Source organism: Plecotus auritus (genome assembly GCF_963455305.1).
Source record: "Plecotus auritus genome assembly, chromosome: 1".
In the NCBI taxonomy this organism is placed as follows: Eukaryota; Metazoa; Chordata; class Mammalia; order Chiroptera; family Vespertilionidae; genus Plecotus; species Plecotus auritus.
Genome location: NC_137770.1, coordinates 232,462,985 through 232,487,612, shown reverse-complemented (window position 1 = coordinate 232,487,612; position 24,628 = coordinate 232,462,985). Strand labels below are relative to the sequence as shown.

The following is a 24,628-nucleotide window of genomic DNA, read 5'->3' as shown; positions in this document are numbered from 1 at the left end:
TTCTAGAACTTTCCTTGTCCAATTTACAGTGCTCTTCCTACTCATTCAGAAATAACCATCTTAGTACAAATAAATCTCAAAATATATCCATACCTTAGGCCCAAGAAGCTAGCTTCACAAATATTTTCTCTTGTCAGTCTAAATTTAGAAGGTAGAAAAGATTCTGAGCAATTCTAACTTGTCATTTTTAGCCCATTTAGACAAAAAGAAATAAGCACAAATCAACCTTGTTTATTTTAAAAGCCCTTTAGTGTTTTAGGGGAGTGACTGGAAGTTTTCGAGGGGTGTTTTTTTCTATGTGTATTTTTTCATATTGATTTCAGAGAGGAAGGGCGGGGCGGGGGGGGGTGGAAAGAGAGAGAGAGAGAGAGAGAGAGAGAGAAAGAGAAATATTACTGATGAGAGAGAATAATTGATAGGCTGCCTCCTGCACACCCCACACTGGGGATCGAGCCCACAATCAAACTGTCACCTCCTGGTTCATAGGTAGACGCTCAACCACTGAGCCCTGTCAGCTAGGCTGGAGTTTTGACTCTTGCAATTTAAAATGCTTTCAGCCAATAATGGCTGGGGAAGTTGTTTTCAGGTCTGTAGACTGCTGTTTTGTGAGTGCTCCTCCCCAGTAAATAGGTGACTACTCTTTTAAGCATGGAAAAGTCCATCCTCACAATTTCCATACCTAAGCTTAAATAGCATTAGTAGAATGGGGGTTGGGAGAAACAGTAATTACATGCAATGGACATCAGATGCCATTCTGAGCTCAATGATCTCAGACAAAGATAAACTACAAAGGTAGTTAAGGGCTTCCCCTTACCCACAAGTCTGAGGAAGGAGGAAGGTTCTTTCCATCACATTCTGATGTGAACGTGGGACCCACCCCAAAGGGACACTGAGGGAACAATCCCTCATCACGTTTTGAGTGCCACTTCCAGACACTTTCCTGAGGGAATACACTTTCCAATAAAACAGTGTGCTTCTGTCACAAGGTGTAGGTTTGCTCAATCCGGGGTATCAGAGGGGTAGAAAGAAAAAGGAGCACATCTGGGGTCCAGTGAGCATCAAGGGGTTCTGTGGATGTCACCCGGTGAGTCCGGACAGCAGCGTTGCTGCTTTTTCAAAGCGTGGCCCTTTGGGTGCCAAAATGTTAAACTAAAAATCTTTAATTTTCATGGCTGAAAGTCTTTTTTGTAAGTAAAGTTTTATTGAGCAAAAAAATGCTAGCTAAAAGACCAGTTTTGGGGTATGGAGTTTAAACCACCAGGAACACAGCCCACTGGTGTGACTCAGTGGTTGAGTGTCGGACCTATGAACCAGGAGGTCACGGTTTGATTCCCGATCAGGGCATATACCGGGGTTGCTGGCTCGATCCCCAATGTGGGGCTTCAGGAGGCTGCCGATCATTGGTTCCTTCTCATCATTGATATTTATCTCTTTCCCTCTCCCTTCCTCTCTGAAATCAATAAAAATATATTTAAAAACAACAACAACAACTAGCAGTATGGCCAGGTAGAAAAAACTGCATGTTTGCCATACCCGAGTTTTGCAAGGTTTTTTATATGTCATGTAGTGGGAAGGTAGGAGGAGGTTGCCTGAAAGAATTTATATGAACTATAGGCAAAAAGAGGTGGGGGAAGGTGAAGCAGGATCTATGGAAGAAGAAATGGCTGCTTTTGTAGATTGGCTGGGGATAGCAGTGCAGAAAGCCCACATGTAAACAAAGCGGGGTGAGGGGAGGGTTTAGGGTTAGGGTAGATGGTGCCCGGCAGAGATAATCTTCCAAAAATAGCCACCTGTAAATTAACCCAGAATTCCAACAGGCAAAAACAAGGGCTGTGAGAAGTCATTTGTTAGAGTTCTCTTTCACTTTCCAGACACTGTAATTTAAGTTAGAATATCTCGGAATTTTTTCTTATCACCCATCCGTTTTAGACTCAACAAAACTACATGAAGGAATATAAACTTTTAAGGGCTCCTTTTCAGATGTATTGTTTGTAGCTTCATTTAGATCTTGATACCAGTTCTTCAAAGAATTTGTTCGAAAACTGGATTATCACTTTTTGACATGTCAACATGTCTCATTAACAAACATTGCTACTGTTGAGCTAGTAACGACAGTAACCTATGGCATTGTGGCTTTGCAGGGTATTTTGCATGAGAACATGTAAACTAAGTGTTATGCCCAGATTTCGTGATCCCCAAAGACCACCAGGGAGCCGAGTCCGATGCAAAAGCAAAGAGCCTTTAATCGAGCTAGCTCGAGCTCAGTCCCACACACAAACACCGGTGCAGCGGCGAGGTGGAGAGAGCGAGCGAGCCCCAGATCCCAAACGCGCTGATTTATAGGGGGCCTGGGAGAGGTAGGAGGGGTGAGGTAGTGTGGCCTCCGCTGATTGGTCGGGGTCAGGTTGCACATGGGGGCAGGGTGCGGCTTACTTTCCTCTTGCATTTCTATTGGCTAATTCAAAAGTGTGGGTTGGGCTCTTGGAGAGGTTCTAGGGCGGGAACCTGACTCCACGAGGTGGAGGACATGGAACAAAGGGAACATGGAGTCGGTCTCTACCCGCCCTTTCATAAGGTTTAAACCTGAAGGGAATTTTTATGAGTTTATTTGAGCCAAACTGACATTGCCTAGAAGCAAAATCTCAATGGATTGAGAAAAATGCTCCAGATAATGGCAGTTTTGCATCTTATTTTATACATTATAATCAAAGGAGGAAGTGTAAGGGGGTTACGTGAAATCCATTGGTGACAGATGTGTGTGTGTGTGTGTGTGTGTGTGTGTGTGAGAGGGGGGTGGGGAGCGGAGAGGGGAAGAGAGAAAAGAGAAGAGAAGAGAAGAGAAGAGAAGAGAAGAGAAGAGAAGAGAAGAGAAGAGAAGAGAAGAGAAGAGAAACATGGATGCCAGAGAGACATCAATTGGTTGCCTCCCATTACACCCAACCCAGGCGTGTGCCCTGACTGTGAATCAAAGCCTTGACCCTTCAGTGTACGGGACAACCATGCCAGTCAACACTGGCCAGGGCTTGAATACTTTTAATTACTTCATAGTAAACCTCAATTCAGAACCTTTCCTTTTGCCTGTGCTGAACAGAGCCTCCTTGAATGATAGTTGAAGTATTAGGCTGCCTGTAGTGCCACCCAAGGCAAAGCAGTTTGCTGTCAGATTTTGTACCATCAGGATCTCCTGGGAGGCCAGCTGCTGGGAGGCCAGGGGCTGTTTTGTTTTTTTTGGTCCTAGCAATGCATGAAGGCAGTGTAACCGGTTAATGGCTCAGATACATGTTGGCAGGAAGCCATCCTTTAAGCTTTCAATTGTGGTTAAGACCACTTCTTCAGAGTGGTTTTTGGCTTTACCACAAATGTAGGTTTGATTATTATAATATGACATGTGATAACAGAAAGCTAAATTACAATTCAAAAGAAATGTATTGTTTTAGGTATTAACACTCAAGCAGAACGCCATTTCCTTATTCATATAATGGTGTTATTAGAAACATTTTGGAAAGCTTTTTCCCATTCTGAACATACGAATTTTGATTATTTTATTATTTTTGCATATTGCATATTCTCCTTTTTAACTCAGTGTCCTATGTTACATGTTTTAAAATGATAATTGTTATTTTTAATATTTTGTCTTTAGGGACATGCTTCTTTGAAACAGCTTAACTCCTTACAAACCTGACTCATAGCTTTTCCTTTATGCAATAGACCTTATTTGGGCTATACCATCTATAAGTGTTCTGATCTTCAGTATTTAAAAGGAAAATAAAGGGCAGATGCCCTGCTGAATTAAAATAGTTTAGAATACCAAGCTGTGTATTAAAGGTTTGGTTGTTTAACAAATTAGCCAAACATGGTTTGATGTAGGTTGGGCTGGTACTGTGTTTGTATAATTTCTACCAACAGAAAAATGAAGCCTGCCAAACCTCTTTGTTAAACTGAAGATGTCTGTGTAGATTCTTGGTCCTTTTCAACTCCGAAAAAATGTACTTTGTAGAAAGTGATTGATAGTGTAAACACTAAGATCATGAAACTTTCATAGTTCCCACTGCAATTGTAACTTATTCCCCTTGTTCACGGAAAATGCAAGAATAACTGTCAAATTTATGACACACATATGCGGTCGCAGATATGTCTACGGTATATACTTATATGTGTTCAGTAGCCAAGGTGTGGCTCCCGCAGCAGATGTCTTTAGGTTTCATGAATTTTATGTATTTACAGCTCTAGAAAACATTTTCTCACTTTTTAGTAATCAAAGAACAATTTACCCTTTACCCTTACAAAATTTAATCAGGAGCTGAAGTTATTAGGAGGATAATGAACGACAGTTTCTTTTCAGGTTTTTGTTGACCCCTCACTTAAGCAAACTGCATCTATGCTGTATTATAGAAAGTTTTAGATCAATTAGTGCATTTTATAATTCTCCCATAAAAATTTATTCTCTGAGCACTCTCTTCACATGTAATTAAATTCTATTTCAATGTACACTGTATGGAAAATCATAAACATTATACTCTAGTTACATTTTGAACCAAATTCACCATTTTGTGAACTTGTGTAAGGTAGTTGCTAAGCTGATTTCCTCATCTGAACATAGAGAATAATGGCACCTACCTTGTAAGACTGATATGTGTATGAAGTGAGATATGCATGCATGGTATGTAGCCCGAGGATTGCCCTCCTGTAGCTGCTATTGTAGTGTATTTGATACGGATAGGGGCCATGTTTGTTAATTGCTGCTATGTGTTCCAAGGGTCTAGTACAGTGCCTAACACTTAAATGTGTGTTAAATGGTTAATGAAAGTAGAAAGGAACCAGAATCTCAGAAAACAATTACACCATTCTCTCCTCCCTATTCATCTCAGTTTTAGTGAGATAGGCAAAGGAAGCCAGTTTTCAAATTAACAACAGGAACATTCTAATCCTAGTACATATTCGGTATTTATCCATGACATTGCATAATTAGTGATTTTTTTTTTTTAAAGTATACTCTTGTGATAGATGATTTGCCAAACGGGGGACCATAGTGTATCTAATCACTTGTCTACTAAATAGGAGAGAAGATTGTTGGAACATCTTACCTGAAATTTGGATGGAAAGGAAAGAGGACCAATTTCGTCAGAACATACATCCTCATTGGCTCAATATTTAAGTTTTCTTAATATGAAATACATATATCCTGCAATGGTTTAATTGAGGATGAGAAGTCACTGTCTTGTAAAATTTTGATATTAAAATTGAATTTGAAGACAATTAGGAATAGAGTCCAGGAAAGAACCTTTTTTCAACCAGGAAATAACTTATTTTCAAAATCAGCCATTCATTCCAAAGACTTTAAACAACATGTATAAGAAATAGATTTCTAAATTAAGTAATATGCCTGCAGAAGAACAGATCACACAAATCATAAATGTATAATAAAGTGAATTTTCACAGAGTGAATGTGCATGTGTAATCACCACACAGATGGAGACTTAAGAATTAACAGCTCCCCAGAAGCCCTTCTGTGGCCCCTCCTAGTCTCTATACCTCCCTCTCAAAGGCAACCTGTAATCTGTCAAACACAGTAGATTAATTTTGCTTCTTGCTTTTGTTTTCATGTAAACAAAATTATGCATTTTTGTACTAGAGTCTGGCTTCTTTGGCTAGTACTCAGCATCGCATGTGTAGTGATAGTTGGTTCACTTTCATTGCTGAATAGCACTCTGTTGGCTGCTGCTTCTGTAGTTTTATCTGATCCTTGACTGTAGTCATTGTGTTGGTTCTGGTTTTGGGTTATTATATCTGATGATGCTATGAACATTCTTGTACATGCCTTTTAGTACCCATCTGTACAGATTTGGTGGCATAGCATTTTTACTACTTTTGAGCTTTATCAGCAATAATATGCTCAACTCAGGTAGTTTGCGGGGGCAGCTAAAGGCTAAAAGTCTTATATGCCATTCTCTGTTTTTATTTTAAGCCACCTGTATTCTAGAGTTGGTGTATCAATAGCTTTTAGTCGATGTCCAAAGAATGCAATTGCATTTTGCTATTTACCTAAGCCAGACTTAATTAGTAAAGAATAAAACATCCATAGAAGTATATAATGCATTCTAGAGCAAAATGGGATTTTTGCTGCTGTTTACCATTATCACTAATCTATACTAATAAAAGGGTAATATGCTAATTAGAGCAGATGTCTTCCGGATGAAAGCCGCAGCAGCTGCAAAGGGCACAGGCTCAGAAAGGCAGTGGCAGCAGCAGCAGGGTGATGGGGTCGGTGCCTTCTTCTGATCTGCTAGGTCGCCTCCTGTAGAGGGAGCCCAAACTATGGCTTAGGCCAGGGGCCAAGGCAGAGGCGGTTAGGGGCAATCAGGCTGGCAGGGGAGCAAGTTAGGGGTGATCAGGCCAGCAGGGGGGCATGTTAGGGGTGATCAGGCCAGCAGGGGGGCATGTTAGGGGTGATCAGGCAGCAGGGGGGCAAGTTAGGGGCGATCAGGCCTCAGGCAGAGGCAGTTAGGGGAGATCAGGCAGGCAGGCAAGCTAGCGATTAGGAGCCAGCGGTTCCGGGTTGCGAAAGGGATGTCCAACTGCCGGTTTAGGCCCACAGGGATCGGGCCTAAACCGGCAGTCAGACATCCCTCGAGGGGTCCCAGATTGGAGAGGGTGCAGGCTGGGCTGAGAGATGATCCCCCCCCCCCCGCACGAATTTCGTGCACCAGGCCTCTAGTTATCACTAATGAGTGTGTGAAGGATGTACATGTTGTTTTATATATGCACTTGGGAGGGGATGGGATGTAGGCCTTATTTCTTCACTCAAAAATTAATGCTACTAACTGGATAGCTTTTTATATATTGTATATAGGCACTAGAGGTCTGGTGCACGAGATTCGTGCATGGTGGCAGTGGGTCCTCAGCCCTGCCTGTGCCCTCTCACAGTCTGGGAGCCCCCAGGGGATGTCTGACTGACAGCTTAGGCTCCTGCCGCTGCACTCACCACAGCTTCTGGCTGAGTGGTGCTCCCCCTGTGGGAGCACACTAACCACCAGGGGGCAGCTCCTGCATTGAGCCCCTGTCCCCTGGTGGTCAGTGCGCATCATAGCAACCGGCTGTTAGGTCGATTTGCATATTAACCTTTTATTATATAGGATGGCTGGGAGGTGCTGTGTAAGCAGCAATTTATTCCTAGTTGCACACATGGATTTTTGTTTTGTTAATACAAATGGTACTTTATTTTTGCACAGTCACAAATTGTCTCCCTAAATAATACATTTCCAGAATTGAAATGGTTAAGAATTCAAAGCTATGCATATCTTGAATTATAATAGACAATGTTTTCCAAAAAGATTGCACAAATTTAAACTCCCAACAGTATATGAGAGTTTTGTTTTAACCACGTATACACCAACACTGGGTATTAGCAGACTTTAAATCTACAGGAAGCAATTCTTAAATAATTTTCATAACAACATAAAAGCTATGCCAAGAAGCTGGCCACAGAGTGTCTTATGTGTCACCTTCCACTGATTTTTTTTTTTTTTTTTTTGGATAGGTTTGTCACCACCAGGTTTTGTGGCAAGCATAGTTAGGCCAGCAATGTGATCAGGAGATTAGTGCTTCTCTGAGTGTGGCCTTTTTATTTTGATATAATTTAAATTTATAGAAAAATTAAAAGAATATTACAAAGAAGTTCAGCCAGATACCACAAGTGTTAACATTTTTACCACATTTGTTCTATCCTTCTGTATTCTCTCTCTCTCTCTCTCTCTCTCTCTCTCTCTCTCTCTCTCTCTCTTTACCTGAAACATTTGAAGGGAAGAAGTAGATATCATGCCCTAAGTACTAAAGCTAGTGTTTCTAAAAATGAGGACATTCTCTGCATTTTTAAAATATATATATTTTATTGATTTTACAGAGGAAGAGAGAGGGAGAGAAACATCAGTTATGAGAATCATTGACTGCTGCCTCCTGCATGCCCCTACTGGGTGTGTATCCCCCAACCCCAGGCATGTGCCCTGACTGGGAATCGAGTAAGCTGAGCTATACTGGCCTGGCAGGACATTCTCTTAATAACCTCTGTACAGTTATCAAAACCAGGAATTCAAATTGATATAATCCAGTTCTCTAATATGGTTTAATTCATATTTTGTCAGTTGTCTAAGTAATGTTCTTTATAGCAGAAGTAAATTCTGGATAGTATGTTGTATTCAGTTATCATGGTTCTTCAGTCTCTTTTAATCTGGGCCAGTTCCTTGTTTTTTGTTTTTATGTTATTTTTTTGTTTCCCTTTCATAACTTTGATCCTTTTAAAGTATAGTTATTTTGTTCTACAATTTAGGTTTATGTTTCTTCATGCTTAGATTCAGGCTCTGCACTTTGGGGGCAGTAATATCATAGAAGTGACACTTTACCCCTCTTGATGCATCACAATAGGAGGCATTTGATGTCAGTTTGTCCCAGTCAGTCTCTTGATACATGAAACTGAAGTAGTTTGCTCATCATCTCATTGCCACCTCTTGCTGAAGCCATCCATAGGTTTTAAGGTGCATGATTTTCATATAAGATCTTTATATGTGATGTTAATGGAAGTCATTGTTCTCACAACTTAGTTGTGCCATCTAGATCATGAGGCTGGTGGCTACTGCAGATTTAACGTGGGAACAGTCCCTTTTCAGGTATGGATTTTGGAAAGGTACCCGTTATCTGGTAATAATATTGGAGATACCCCAAAAGCCAGATACTGAGAATGGCTAGAGGTGATGGTCTCTGTCATCCTGCATTTATATCTTTCCATTCTTTCTGCTTCTTTACACACTGCTGGTAGTTTGTTATAAAGTTAAATTTTTTTTTAAATTATTGGAAAATAAAAGGTAGGCTAAATGAACTTTAAAAATTAAGGAAACAGGGCTTTTCAAATGTTCTACCCAGTATAGGAGAAAGAAGGGGAGCATGTTACTCTACCTGATGGGGGCATAGGATATTTGTTCTGTTTATGAAACATGTTACATACACGTGATAGTCCAGGAGAATACATCATGCTTTGATCATCTTTGTTCCAGTAGCCACGGACCATTGATTACACCTGGAAATTTTAAGCAGTATTGCTATTTAATGTGGTTCTTAGGGTAAGAGCAGGTTCAAAACTAGTCATTGAAGCACGACAAAGGCTGACTTCTTGCTCAAAGTTGTGTGACTTAGTAGGCTATTTTCTATTTTCTTTCTGCAAATACCACATCAGTGTTTCTTGCCTTAATTTATTTTAATCTCAATTCTTCATTAAACAGAAAATTTGTGAAATACAGAAAAATAGAGGAAATTACTTTTAGTTTCATAGTCCAAGGGCAGATGAATTTCACACATGACTTGAGGTTGTTTTTCCAGCAGCTCTATGTTTTTAAAATAGAAGGTCTAATGTTGTTACGGGTTTTTATTTTGTTTTGTAGCAGATATACGCCCCTGCCTTGGTTTTTGACTTGGTTTTCTCATGTGAAACATCTATTAGCTAGAAAAGGTGTTAAGATGGTGAAGTTTTGATAGCTTTTATCTTGTTTGTTTTCAATACATTTGTGGTCATATACTTCCTTAACAGATTGGTAAATATAGAAGCAAATATATCTGTTATGGGAGAAAACAATATTGCATCTCCATGGTGAACAAAAAGGAAGTGTGTAATATATGTGTAATGTTTATGTAGGTTTTTTATTTGAAAAATCTAATGGATTGGAGGATATGTGGGAACCTCAATACTGTTTACAGGATATTTAATGATTAAGGAAAACTTTTAAAGAATCTTTACACTTCCAGGTATATGAAAATAGATTTAATTATGTAATTAACATTTTCCACAGCTCTTCTTACTTAGAATACAAAAGCATTGTTTAGGGAAAGCTAGTGAAGTTAAAGTAAAATGAATTTGCTAGCTTAAAGTTATACATATGACAATATATTTTGGATAATGTAAATTTTCTTGAGCCATAGGATTATATGAACATTATTAGGTAATGATGGCACATAGATTTTTGTGTTTCATTTGCCAGTCCCAGCCTGAAGGAAAGGTACAGAACAGACCAAGAAGGAATTGACATGGGCATAACCAACATTATGTAAGCTGTCACTTATTACTTAAAAAAAAAGCCCAACAGGCTAGAATAATAATTTTTTCCCTTTAAATATGTAACAAGAATGATTATTACACTTAATCAAAATTACATTTCATTAGTATGCATAAAATTTGAAAAATCTACTCATGCAAATGAGGTAATGACAACCTCTAATATCAAAAAGATAAATTGGATAACAGTGATTATTTGTTACAATGAGGAAGTAATTCACTATTTCATGGGATTAAAGTGTCCCTAGGGTACTTAAGTATTTAGTTTTTTATTTGTTTGTTTTTTTGCAATGTTAAATACACCATACACCTATTATGAAAAGATCTTATGTAAGAGTGGTCTAAACTTGGTTGGTCATACTTATTTCTGGTTCAAAAAGAGGATTGGGATGCACACAACAATTATTGGAGATGCTTTATTATATACTGAAGAAACAACATAATCTTATTAATATTCATAAGATTCCTAGTCTGAGGATGATACCTGGAGAGTGGTGCATCATGTTGAAATGCTGTTCTAGCTCAGCAGGCGAGCGCTTGTGTTCCATTGTTCATGTTTCCTATGGGGGCAAGAGTGATGTTGCACAAGCATGCTTATGTAATCGTTGACTTCATGTAATGGGTATTTCAAAGAAGACCATTATTAACATTAATTTGTTAATTTTTAAGGCATTTCAGAGCAGCAGGAAAGAAAATTTACACTTAACCCAGAATATAATAAACTAGTCATGTAATAAACCTGTGTTAGATCCCAAAGATGTTTGATAGTTGGAGTAATTAGGGTAGTGGCATCACTGAGAAGTTTCATCTCATTTGTTAACTGTCTTTAACATTTTTAGCATTTTAAGCAGTTAGATAGATTCTGGCTGCACCCCACTTTGTTTATCTTTATAAAGTTAACTTTGCTCTTAAAATATATAAGCAAAGAAGTGTTTTAAAGATACCTTAAACTCCCTGGGTTTTATAAAATACTAGAGGCCCGGTGCACAAATTTGTGCACCAGTGGTGTCTCTTGGCCTGCGGGATCAGGCCAAAACTGGCTTTCCAACATCCCCCGAGGGGTCCCAGATTGCAAAAGGGTGCAGGCCAGGCCGAGGGACCCCACTGGTGCACGATCGGGGCCGGGGAGGGACGTGCGAGGTTGGCCAGCCAGGGAGGGGCCGCGGGAGGGCTCCAGGACGTGTCCAGCTCAGTCCTGATTGCTCAGTCCTGATTGGCTGGACCACAGCAGCAAGCTAACCTACTGGTCAGAGCATCTGCCCCCAGGTGGTGGTGGTCAGTGCATGTCATAGCGACTGGTCAACTGTCTGCCCCCTGCTGGTCAGTGCACGTCATAGTGAGTGGTTGAGCGGCCTTAGCATATCATTAGCATATTATGCTTTGATTGGTTGAACGGATGACCAGACACTTAGCATATTAGGCTTTTATCGTATAGGATTCTATATCAAACCTAGTGATGCATTTTTACTTTAATCATACGCTGTAATGCTACATTTAATCAGTTTCGAAGGTTAAAAAACATCTTTTCTTGAAAAAAGATTTAGGAGTAGATTTTTGCCTTTCATTCCATAACTGCAAATCATGGGTTAATCAACAGTTCAGCGTTCTGAAACCTGTGGTCTTCAACAGCTTTGCTGATGTTACTACTAAAACATATATTTTTGGTTTGGTTTTTGGTTTTCATTTTATTTTATTTTTATTTTTTTAAAATATATTTTATTGATTTTTTACAGAGAGAAAGGGAGAAGGATAGAGAGTTAGAAACATTGATGAGAGAGAAACAACCATCAGCTGCCTCCTGCACACCTCTACTGGGGATGTGCCCGCAACCAAGGTACATGCCCTTGACCGGAATCGAACCTGGGACCTTTCAGTCCACAGGTCAATGCTCTATCCACTGAGCCAAACCAGCTAGGGCTTGGTTTTTATTTTAAAAATTGAATATCTTATCAGATAAAATCAAAGAGAATAATAAATAATTCTTCTTACAGAAACATGGGTTATTTGCTTATTTTTTAGTGCTACTTCAATTAAAGTCACTTTCTAATATTTCAGGGTTAATGAAAATACCAAAATATTCATAGTCGCAGACACCCATTGTTTATAAATTATGAGGTCATAAACAAATATCATATAGTATTAAATTATTCAACAAAATGAGCTGCATGGGTTTCTAAAACTTTTATCATCAAACTTAATAACTTTGTTTAACATCACAAATATAGAGAAATCTTAAGTCAAATGGGGTAGGTGGGGGGTGCCGATCAGGGGTCAGCGTCCTGGGGGAGGGGCCATGGGTGGTTGGCCGACCGGCCCTGCCCCTGATCGGGGTGGGGAGGCCGGCTGCGGGGAGGGGCTGCAGGAGATTGGCCAGCCAGCCCTGCCCCCTATTGGGGTAGGGACCCATCGGGGGCATGGCCGGCGAGGGGGAGGTGCTGCAGGAGATTGGCTGCCCAGCCTCGTCCCCTATTGGGGTGGGGGCTGTGACCAGGGGTGGGGCGGCTAGGGGGAGGGGCTGAAGGATGTTGGCCGCCCAGCCCCACCCCCTATTGGGGTGGAGGTGTGCGATCAATGGCGGGCCGACCGGGGGGAGGGGCTGCGGGCCTATCGTGGTGGGGTGAGCTGATTGGGGGCGCGGCTGGCCCGGGTGGGGGGAAGGAGGGGGCATTTGGCCAGCAGGCCCCGCTCTTGATTGGGATGGGAGAGTCCGATCAGGGGCAGGCTGGCAGGGGGGAGGGGCCGCAAGGTTGGCCACCGGCCCCACTCCCTGATCAGGCCGGTTCCCTGGCCACAGTGGTCATCAGAGCAACCGGTTGTTAGGTCGTTATGGCCGTTTTGGTAGCTGCCTTTTATATAGATATAGATATAGATTAGATAAAGATATAGATATAGATATAGATATAGATATAGATAGCTGCCTTTTATATAGATATAGATTAGATATAGATATAGATATATAGATAGTTAATTTCTTTAGTTATAACTAAAAAATAGTAATACAGTTCACCCTTGAGTAATGCCCTCTGTCAGCTAGTTGAAAGGCTTCTGTTAGACCATTTAGCCTATCCTATATAATAAAATCCTAATATGCAAATCGAACAAACAGCGCAACAACCGGTCGCTATGACGCGCACTGCCCCCGAGAGGGAGGCGACCAGCGGTGGCAATTGGGCGGCGGGGTCAGCCAGCAGGTGGCGCCAGTCTTCCAGCCAAGGTGGGTGCCAGCAGGGACCCCCCGATCGCCCCGCCCACCGGTCACCCCACAGATTGCCCTGATCGCTGGCCAGGCCTAGGGACCCTACCCTATATATTGGGAACAGCTTAGATTTAAAAATTAAAACCTAGCAAGGCTACTCTAACTCTGAAAAGAAACAGGATGATGTGGCGATGACATGCATGGACTTTGGCTTGCACATTTTGTGGTCAGCCCTGATTCTGACACTTATTACTGTGTGACAAAGCCAATTACTTCTCTCTGCTTTAGTTTTTGCCCCCACCCCCATAAGATGGGGAAAATGGTACCACTGCCTGAAGGATCATATTATGTACTACTTTGTAAAATCAGGGCAAAAAAATGTAGCTGCCCATACAACAGCAAGAGGCCTTTCACCTGTATGAAAAGTATGGTCACTGGTGCATGCAGCATCCTGGATTACGAGGGAGATGTCCAACTGCCGGTTTAGGCCCAACATCCCCCAAGGGGTCCCGGATTGCGAGAGGATGCAGGCCGGGCTGAGGGAACCCCCCCTTCCATGCACGAATTTCGTTCCCCAGGCCTCTAGTTTCTTTATGAAGGGGAGTATACCTTATGCTAGTTAGTCAGTATGTAGGTTTAAATCTCAACTCTGCCTGCCATTTATTTACTCTGTGACATTGGGCAAGATGCTTTCTACATCTTTAAAATGGGCAAATATATACCTTACAGAATTATTTTATAATTGGAGACCTGGTGCATGAACATTCATGCACTGGAGGTGGGTCCCTCAGCCCGGCCTGCCCCCTCTCACAATCCGGGAGCCCTCAGGGGCGGGAGGCAACCCGGCGATCAGGGGAAGGCGACGCCCCATCACACCTCTGCTGCTGCCACTGCCAGCAGCGCAAGCCTCGGCCGGCCCTGGTTACCTGAGCCTCAGGCGGCCCTGGGTGGCTGGGCAGCCACCATTGAAGGCTTGCCTGCGCCTCGGGCTGGCCCTGGACGGTTGGGGGGCTGAGGGAACTTGGGGACTCCGGAGGCAGGCGCATGCAGGCCCGGCCTTGCTGCGCACCTGCCACCCCGGTGGGGCTGAGGGGACTGGGCGCCACCATCTTGTGGCTGTGGGTGCCTCCATCTTTGAGGGTGGGGCAGTCAGTTAGCATATTCCCTCCTTATTGGCTGTGGGTGCTTCCATCTTTGTGACGGTGTGAGGGTCAATTAGCATATTCCCTCTTTATTAGATAGGAAGACTACAGAGGAGAGTGTATTAAAAATGTATAGCTCAGTGCCAGCTCGCGATAAACACTTGTGATCTCTACACCACCTCTTAGGCTGTGAGGATTCTTCTGGGTGCTGTAGATGGTGTGAGACAGGGACTTTGGTTAGTGGGGTTTTTTTTGCAAAGTATCTCTGAAAGGTACCAGAAATCCTCATCTAATCAGTGTGCTACATGCTCAGAGGCCTATTTCGAGTGTGCTATTTTTGTTTAGGATCATTTTTGTATTTTGCTATTTCTGGGTATAGATGTTTACTAGAGGATTTCTCTTTTCACTGGTCAGTAGGGTTGAAGTATATGTTATGAAGAAGATTTCATGTTTCCTAAAATACTTATGGAGTATGTCATATAGCCTAATTAATTTTTTTCTTTCTTTTTTTTTTTTCCCCCAGAAAATTTGGTGAGCGGCCTCCACCTAAACGACTCACTAGGTAAGCATTATATTGGTCAGCCTTTCAATAAAGCATTTCATACAAGTGTTAGATCCTGTCATTTTCAAAACTATATTAGGTGCTCTTGAAATGAAGTTATTGATATATTGGTATCTAGATTATAAGCTTAGTCCCATCCTCTCTATCCCATATCCCCTCTTCCCCCATAAAAATAACAGGATAAATGTATATGTTTCAAAGGGGAAATTAAGCCTTTGAATAATTAATCTTGGGTATCATATAGTTAATATCACAAGGGCTATAGTGTAAAAAACAGTTTTCTCTATCTGGCTGCATTTAGTCAGTCACAATTTGTTGATTATACATGGGACTTGAAAGATACTTAATACATCCTTTTAGAAAAGAATTTTACAGAAAACACAAGGTTTTACCCATTTTAATGAGTCTGTAAATATACTGTGTTCCAATGATATAAATTAATTTTATAATATTTTAATTACAAATGTTAAATTTAAAAGTATTAATCTTGAAAATTATTTAAAAAATTTCTAACAGTCAGTGGTTGTAAAATAAAAAGTAAGACACTCAGTTTCACAGTTTTAGTCATAGAGTTAATGCTAACCCTGCATTGTTAGTATCTTTCAAGAAAATTATAAGTACATATAAACATATGCCTGCATTTTTTCTTCTTTTTAAAGTCTGATATTATACTTGACCATTGTTCTGTATGTATATCTTCTACTTCATTCTCTACATTGTCTTCACACTGCTTTTGTTTAATTTCTACATTAATGGCCATTTGGATAATTTCCACATTTTTGCTATTACTTAAAAGCTGTTGCACTCAAAGAATGATGGAGACATGCCATAAGGATTCCAAGGGAGCCAGCTTGAAGAGGCTTCCTTTTAGCCAAATCATGGGCACTTTGATCATCAAAATAAATTATAGGAATGGATTAAAATCCATATAATAAAATGACAGTTAAAAGTCTACACTGAGTTAAAAAATGATTCAGTAAATGAAGCAGAGGAGATAGCTTTTCCTTACAGAAGAAATTTACCTAATGTAGAAGGAATGACGGAACTAGGAAATCACACTTTGGCAACCACTACAATAATTGTTTAAGGCAAAAAATCATCAATGAATGCTTAAACTATTGGTTTTAAAATCTGATGAGAAACAAAATTTTTACATAGTCTCTAAGTGTGTCCTCGCTAAGTGTGTATTATTTATAAAGCGAAAAATAGTAATGTCAATGAAGAAACCTGGCAGACACCACCTTAATGAAGTCATCTAAATAAACACTAACAGTAGGACAGATAAATGTTATGTGCATCCTGAGAAGGACATAATATTACCTTTGTGCTATTCTTGCAAAAATGTGTAAATGTCTAAATGTAAGCATAAGGAAACATCAGACATGCAAATGAGGGGCATTCTATAAAATAAATGGCATTTACTCTTCAAATTTTTCAAAAGCATAAGAAACAAAGACTGAGGAATACTTCATTAAAGAAGACCAACAAGACATGACAACTAAATTCAACTAAATCCTCAGCCAGGAAAAAATTTTTCTTTTGATCTAAAGCTAGAGTTGGCAGACATTTTCTGTTAACGGGCCAGATAACAAACATGTTAGGCTTTTTGAGCCCCACCAAGTCCGTTGTGACTTCTCAACTCTGTCCTTATATCCCCAAATAAGCCATAGAAAACATGTAAATGAATGGCATGTCTGTTCCAACTCAACTTAATTTTGAGAAACGAAGCCATCCTGATTTAGCCTGAGGGCAGTAATTTCTCAACACTGCCCCCTACCCCTCCAGTAAAGGACATTAATGGGACAGTGGCGACATGTGAATAAAATCTATAGTTACAAATATTGTGTCCGTGGTATTGTGTTGTGATTGTATAAGAGAGTGCCTTTGTTTTAAGAAATAAACACTAAAGTATTTTGGGTAAAGGGATGACATGTCTACAATGTGCTCTTGAATGGTTTTAAAACATAGTATACAAACATAGTAAAATGTTTTGAAGTTTGGGGGAAAGGGGACTAGGAATTCTTTGTACTACTTTTACAACTTCTCTGTAATTCTGAAATTACTTCAACATTAAAAAACTTTCAAAAAGGCATTACATAAATACTCCACATGAAGTGGGCTAGGAAAATATAACTTGTCTCACAGGTTCATGTGAATATATTTTCAGTTACATATCTTGAAGAAATACTAAGTGGAATTGATGAATTCACATGTATAGATAATTTAAAAATTGATTGATAAATACTTTTATTTCATTACCAGCAGCAGTAGGTTGGAGTGACTCCTAACAATAAAATGTATTTTGATGGATAAATTAGTTACTTAATTGGATACCCTGTAAAAATAGTAATCAATACTATGATAATAAACATGAGGAAAAATTCCTTTCCTTAAACACATGAAATAGTATAGTTAGGTCCCAACTACTTTATCATGATTTTCCATTTACCCTTTAAGCAATTTTCCCTGTTTGGAAAATTTTAGTAACTTTTAGGACTTCTACTTCTGGCCAAGATGGAGTAACAGGGACTGGGATTACTCTCCGGCCTGAAACAACTAAAAATCTGGACAAAATTTATGAAACAGTGGTTTTCAAGATACTGGATGGCAGGCAAGAAAGGACAGGTGGTCCTTGAGAGACAGGAGACAAATGAGGTGAGCCCTACGATTGCTCCAGCTTAGTGCCTGGGGAGAGTTTCCAAGACAAGATTAGGGAGGGGGCATCCAGATGGAGCCTAGTAAGCACCTTGAGTTGAGATGGAGCTGGGCCTCTCAGGAGGCCACGGTGGCTGGAGTTTCCAGGGCAGAGAACTGGAGAGGAAAGTGCTGTGCAGCGTTCCAGAGATCTGCAGAGGGTTCCCTCTCTCGTGAGCTGAGTATAGATCACGTGTGTGTGAGGAAACTAACTACCTAAGGTTGGGAGTAAAACAACCTAAAGAATTAGAGGAAAGAATTCCTAAAGCTCACTCACTACTACAAATAGGACCTGTTCCCAGAAACCAGTGTGGAAAAATCCTATAATTCACGTGCATCGACTAAAGTACTCGGAAGTGTTTTGCTTCCATAGTGCTGCAAAATTAGGCTTAGACTACATGTTGCTCTGGTTTCACCTAACAACTTAAAAACAAGATTGAAAGGATCACACCCTTTCCAAGTAACTTAACTGTGTATCAGAACAAAGTTCAAGAATATTTACAGGAATAGACAAATATCCAGCACTCAAAAAGGTAAAATTTACTGTCTTCATAGTCAGTCAAAATATATCAGTCATACAAAGAGCAAGGAAAATATGACCCATAATGAGAAAAACCAGTCAAAACCAACCCAGAAATGACACAGATAAAAGAATTAGAGATATTAAACCAGTTATATATGTCTTCTAATATGTTCAAGATACTTAGATCAGGAGTTTACACAGTTTTTCTTGAAAGGGTCAGATGGCCGATAGTTTAGTTTTATGTGGCCCATACAGCCTCTCTTGTAACTACTCTGTTGTAGCATAAAAGGAGACATGGATAATGTGTAAACTAGTGGTTGTGTCTGTATATTGGAGTATAAATTTTTTATTTCTAAAACAGGCAGTGGGTCAGATTTGGCCCACAGGCTTTAACTGCGCATCCCTGAGCTAGAGGAGGGATTGAGTGAGTTAAATAGAGGACATGGAAGATAAAAAAAGGGAAGATCCAAATCACATTTTTAGAGACAAAAACCGCAGTGCTAAAGATAAAAAGATACAATTCCTGGGATTAATTGCAGATATGCACTGCTGATGAAGAGATTGGTGAACTTGAAAACAGCAATAGAAACTATCCAAAATGAAAAAAAGTCTGAACCAAAAATATCCTTAGTGAGCTGTGGTTTATGTTCAAGTGGATAAAATACATGTAGAGTCATTGAAGGGGGAAGGGTATGGCTAAAATATGTGAAAAAATAATGGCTGAAATTTTTCTAAATTTGATAAACTATAAAACCATAGTTTCAAGAAACTCAGTGAGCCCCAAGCACAAACTGCTGAAGCACATCATAATCAAATTGCTTAAAGACAGTGATAAAGAGAAAATATTAAAAGCAATAGAGATAGAAGGTAGATTATGTACAGAGGAACAAAGAGAAAGATTACAGGATTTTTTCATCTGAAACCTTGCTAGCTAGAAAGAAGACAGTGGAGCAAGACAGTTTTCCCAAGGGGGGAAATATAGCAACCTAGGATTCTATACCCAGCATAGGCAAAATTAAGACTTTTTAAGACATAAAAACTGAAAAATAATTCATCATAAACAGGTATGAGCTGCAAGAAATGTTAACTCCTCTAAGCAGGACAATCATATCAGATAGAGATCTGATTATTTACAAATTACTACTGTCAAAAATGAGAAAGATGACATCACTGCAGATTCTACAAATATTTAAAGAATAACAAGCAAATATGAATAACTTTCTGCCAGTAAATTAAACTTTTAAAGAAACATACAAATTCCTTGAAACCAGCGAACTACTAAAGCTTATTCAAAAAGAAACTTATAGCCTGAATAGCCCTATAGTTAAAGAAATCGAATTTGTAGTTATATATCTTCCCACAAAGAAAACTACAGGCTCAGGTGATCTCACTGTTGAATTTACCCGACATTTAAGAAATTTATACCAGTTCTCTATATGCCATTCCAGAAAATTGGAGAGCAGAACATACTTTCCAATCATTCTGCAAGGACGGTATTGCCATGTTACTAAAAGCAAAGACATTACAAGAAAATAAAACTATAGACCAGTATTCCTTATGAACATAAAAGCAAAAAGTGTTAACAAATTTTCAAAGTGAATCCAACACTGTGTAGAAGGGATAATATATTATGACCTAAGTGAGATCTTTTCACATATATCACTTTTCAAGTTTCATGTTAGGGAATGGACATGTGTGCCTTCTCCTGGCTTTTGTTGTTTGTTCTTATTCCACCCTGAACTCTAGAGTTAGCCGCCTGGCTTAGAGCAACACTCAGACCTCTTACCATCATTATCCCTCCCAGGCCACACCTTTTGTCCTGTACCCCACAGGTTCGAGAATATGCTCTCTCTGTTCCCACCCTTGGGAGTGTTCATGGGAATTTGCACCATCATTTATGGATTCCAACATTAGCTGGTCCTTTGATACAGACATTCAGTCGTTTTACCTTCCATAGTTTCTTTCCTCCTTTTGTTTTCATTCTGGGAGATTTCATTCACTTCTGTGGCTTCATTTGCCAACTATATACCAGTGAAACCCACTTTTGCAGCCCAGACCCCTCTCTGGAAGTATAGGTATTTCCAACAACCTGTTGAATACTTCCAGCATGGAGGTCTGGGGCGCTTCAGCATTAACATGTCAGCTTATTAATATACTAGAGGCCCCATGCACAAAATTCGTGCAAGGGGCTTGGCCCTCACAGCCCCAACTTCGTTCAGAAGGACGTCTGGACAGTCGTTCAGTTTTCCGGCCTAATTAGCATATTACACTTTTATTATTATAGATACCCACTTCTTCCCAAACAAAAGATACAAAGAGTTGTTAAGTCTTTTTTTTCTTCTCTACTACCTCCTCTTGCTTCTTTCTTCGTGTATGAGCCTTTTTTCAAGTGTGTCTTGTCTCTCTGTTCTCTAATCTTTTCTCTATTCCACCACTAGAATTAACTAAAAAGGAAAATTAATTGTTTAAAAATCCTCAAGATCATTTAATTGCCTTTTGTGTAGATTGAAAAATCCAAGTTCCACTCATGGTGTTTTCTACAATGGGGTAAAGATAAAAAAGTAAATGATCTTTTCTCAATTTTCAAAGAGATGTTTGTTTTTGTGTATTTTTTTTTTTAACATTTTAAGTATTTCTCTAGGTGTTTTAAAAATTTTTATTAACTGCTACTATTTTGATTCTCATCTATCAGAGTGATATTTGAATTAGCTTAAACTTTCATACTGAAGTATTTAAGTTACAAATGTCAGATTTCATGGGATTTGGCAGACCTTTCACAATTTGACTCCCAACTTACCAGCTTTATTCAAGGCCATGGCTTATGTTTAGTATCTTAACAAGAGAATTTGAGATTCTAATTTCTGACTCTCACTTCTTATTCCTCAGCTTGACTGTCTCACTGTACCCAAATGTGCAGGGTTGGTCGTGACTTTTTCCATACTACTCCCAGACCCTGGGATGCCTTATTTGTTCTGTCTACTCCTGTTACTTCAGAGAGCACCTCTTCTAAGAAGTTTTCCTAGCATGTAGTCCTTTATCACCCATCCCCTCCTTTACATAGACATTCCCCTACTGTTCATACCTCTCTTTGGATCATGTATTTCATTACAATTGGTTTTCTGAGCTGTTGTCTTCACTGAACTTTTAAGGGATAGGGATTGATTCTCAATATATTGGACCATTGTAACCTGCCCTGTCTTGCAGCTAACAGGTTTTCAGGCAGTAAACATAAATGCTGTCTTCTAGATTATCTCCTTTAATCCCCTCAACCACTTTGTGTTAGATTAGCAATATCATCTGTTATTATGGGATAGGAAACTGAGTCTGGATGAGGTTAAATGATTTGCCCCAGGCCACATATTTTCTCTAAGTGCTGCAAGTCTAGAACTCCCCACATTTGTACTACTGTTGTGTAGCTATCCTAATACATTTGTCTTTTATTTATAATATAAGCAAAACAGCATTTGACTTATTAAAACTGTTTCCTGATTATTGTCTTTGAAACAACTTTGCTTTACTTTTGTATTGTGTGTAAATCTCCAGAATTGTGATTCTGCTGATTAATAGTTGTAAATTTGATCTGTGTAGACCTAGTGTTCTTTATACTGCTTAGCAAAATAATTGAATGAATAAATGTATTTAACACATGGAACTTTTTATATAATTTATACATAATAAATAGGTAGTTGGAGTGCTTTTACTTGAAAGAATTAACTTTTTCCCCGAAAATTTATTCATTAACTATGCATTTGTATGTAAATGAGATATCCCTTTCTTAGTCCTTATGTAAGGCTTGTTATTTTAAGAACATATAATAACAACTTTGGATGACCTAATGATTTGTTATGGCTTTGTATTCAATGAAAAACACTCATTCTAATAAGTAGATCATTAAGTACAAAGTATTGCATGTCATTAATTTTATGAACAATTTAAAGTCAAATTTAACAGTGTACATAGTGATTCTAGAAGTTGTAATTGTGGTTTAGCTCAGTTACTTCATAAATTCCAAGAATGAAAGACAGTTTCTTCTTTTAAAGAAAAAAGTATAGAGTTGAAGATGAGCAATGTTTATTGCCCCCATTGTGTAATATACTTTAAATTTAGTTAATGAGTTTGTTTTGCCTTAATGTTTTTTGTTTTTAGATTTGCTTGTTTAAAATATACTCGCAAATACTTTTCTCATTACAGAGCTTAGTAATATTTTAAACTTTACCCCTGTAATAGTAATATTTGTGTTTTATTTTAGGGAAGCAATGCGGAATTATTTAAAAGAGCGAGGGGATCAAACAGTACTTATTCTTCACGCAAAAGTTGCACAGAAGTCATATGGAAATGAAAAACGGTAAGAGTATTATTTTCTGGTGGGTAGTTCATTGTAGCTGTCACATGAATTTGCAAATGATGTGTTAATATGTAAGAACGGTTTCTCTTGGGTTAATTGCAAGTACAAAATGAAAAATAGGGGAGTTGTCTCTATTGAAGGAGGAACAAAGTGAATTGTGGCAGATTTAGTAGAGATCATCTGGTTGAATCCCTTATAATTACAAACTGTAATCTATAATTTTTCTTTTGGGCTTCATGATGTTCTATAAGTATTTCTGGGATATATTAATTAGCTCGTTCAAAAAAGTAGCTTTCCTTTTGGTGTAAATGTAGTTTTATAAATAAACTAGAGGTCCGGTGCACAGATTTGTGCACTAGTGAGGTCCCTCAGCCTGGCCTGTGGGGATCGGGCTGAAACTGGCCCAGTGCACAGATTCGTCCAGGGCGTGTCCGGCCTGTCTTGCCCAGTCCTGATTGGGGCCAGTCGGGGCTGGCTGACTGGGGCGGAACTGTGGGAGGTTGGCTGGCTGGGGTGGGATCCCAGGAGGGCTCAGAGCCCCAGCAGTAAGCTAACCTACCAGTCGGAGCGACTGCCCCCTGGTGGTCAGTGCATGTCATAGCAACTGGTTGAACGGTTGGACACTTAGCATATTAGGCTTTTATTATATAGGATGTGACCCTGAGTACCATTTTTTAAAAAGTATATTTTTATTGATTTCAGAGAGGAAGGGAGAGGGAGAGATAGAAACATTAATGATGAGAGTGAATCATTGATTGGCTTCCTCCTGCATGTGCCCCACTGGGATCGAGCCCACAACCCGGGCATGTGCCCTTGACCGTAATCGAACATGGGACCCTTCAGTCCATAGGCCGATGCTCTATCCACTGAGCCAAACTGGTTAGGGCTAAAGTGATCTTTATGTTTAGTACTACTCCACAGTATTTTATAAATTTCAGTATTTTTGATGTATGATTGTGGACTTCGGTTGTTTGTATTTTCATTTTATTCCTAGAATTTTCTTAATAGTTTCTCTAGTCTTTGTCTTTTAGGCAGCATTTCTCTATTAAGCATTTCACGGACAAAAGGCTTGCTTATGGGGAAAGATGAAAGATTTTTTCAATTGGCTAGAAAGATATGACACTAAAGTGGGAAAAGGAATGAAAACTCAGGTTTGGATGTTGGGTTGAAAGAAATGGGTGGAATCATAGATAAAGAAAATCTTAGCATATGTATAATAAGTGAATGTAAGTATATAATTAAATTAATTTACATGCTGGAAGAAAATTAAGGAGTCTCCTCCTTAAAGTTCTCTAAATCTGAGCTGAAAAGTAGGTGAAGCTATTTAATAATTTTGTCCTCAAAGAGGATGAACAAGTGAAAACAGTATTTAGGGCTCATACTGCCAAGTGTTCTTGTTTATCATCATTCAAGCTTGCTAAATTTCTGATTATTTTATCTTTCTTTACTAGTAGAGCTAATCATCTGATTTACAGTTAAATATTTGAAAAAGTTGATATCTGCAGTTTGGGACATAGAGACCAAATCAAGATAGTGGCTTTTTTTTTTTTTTTTTTTTATGAAGTTGATACTCGTAATTCAGAGAGAGAGAGAGAGAGAGAGAGAGAGAGAGAGAGAGAGAGACAGAGAGAGAGAGAGAGAGAGAATTGAAATTGAGTGTGTGTGCGTGTGTGTGTGCACGCGCGCATTGCCTATCGTTTGCTTTTTGGGTTTGGTTCTTTCTCTTTTTTTCTTTTTAGTTTTGGTGTGATTTTTCCTAAGCAAAACCTAGCAAGGCAATACCTTCATTATTTGAGATGAGTCTCAAATTAGGCCAGTCTTGCACCCTCACAGTGAATCTCAGGAAGAAAGTTTCTAGACATTGTTTTGGAAGTGCATTTACAAGTGTTTTTAAATTTTCTCAGAATCCTATCTAATAAAAGAGTAATATGCAAGTTGACTATACCTATGCTACACCAACAAGCCACACCCACCAGCCAGTCAGGAGCAAGTATGCAAATTAACCCAACTAAGATGGCTGTGGCCACGGAGCGAGCAGGAGGCTTGGGTTTCCCTGGCAATGGAGGAAGC

At 39.4% G+C, this 24,628-nt stretch overlaps 1 protein-coding gene across 3 annotated transcripts in view; it reads left to right on the top strand.

Annotated features, from left to right (window-relative positions):
* RBPJ (recombination signal binding protein for immunoglobulin kappa J region) overlaps positions 1 to 24,628 on the top strand; it is a 96,152-nt gene that overhangs the window by 46,730 nt on the left and 24,794 nt on the right. For all 3 annotated transcript variants that reach the window (XM_080684191.1, XM_080684190.1, XM_080684192.1), the window contains 2 exons: positions 14,958 to 14,996; positions 22,463 to 22,558. In XM_080684191.1, the coding sequence (XP_080540317.1) occupies positions 14,958 to 14,996; positions 22,463 to 22,558 (135 nt within the window). The remainder of the gene's footprint in view (positions 1 to 14,957; positions 14,997 to 22,462; positions 22,559 to 24,628) is intronic.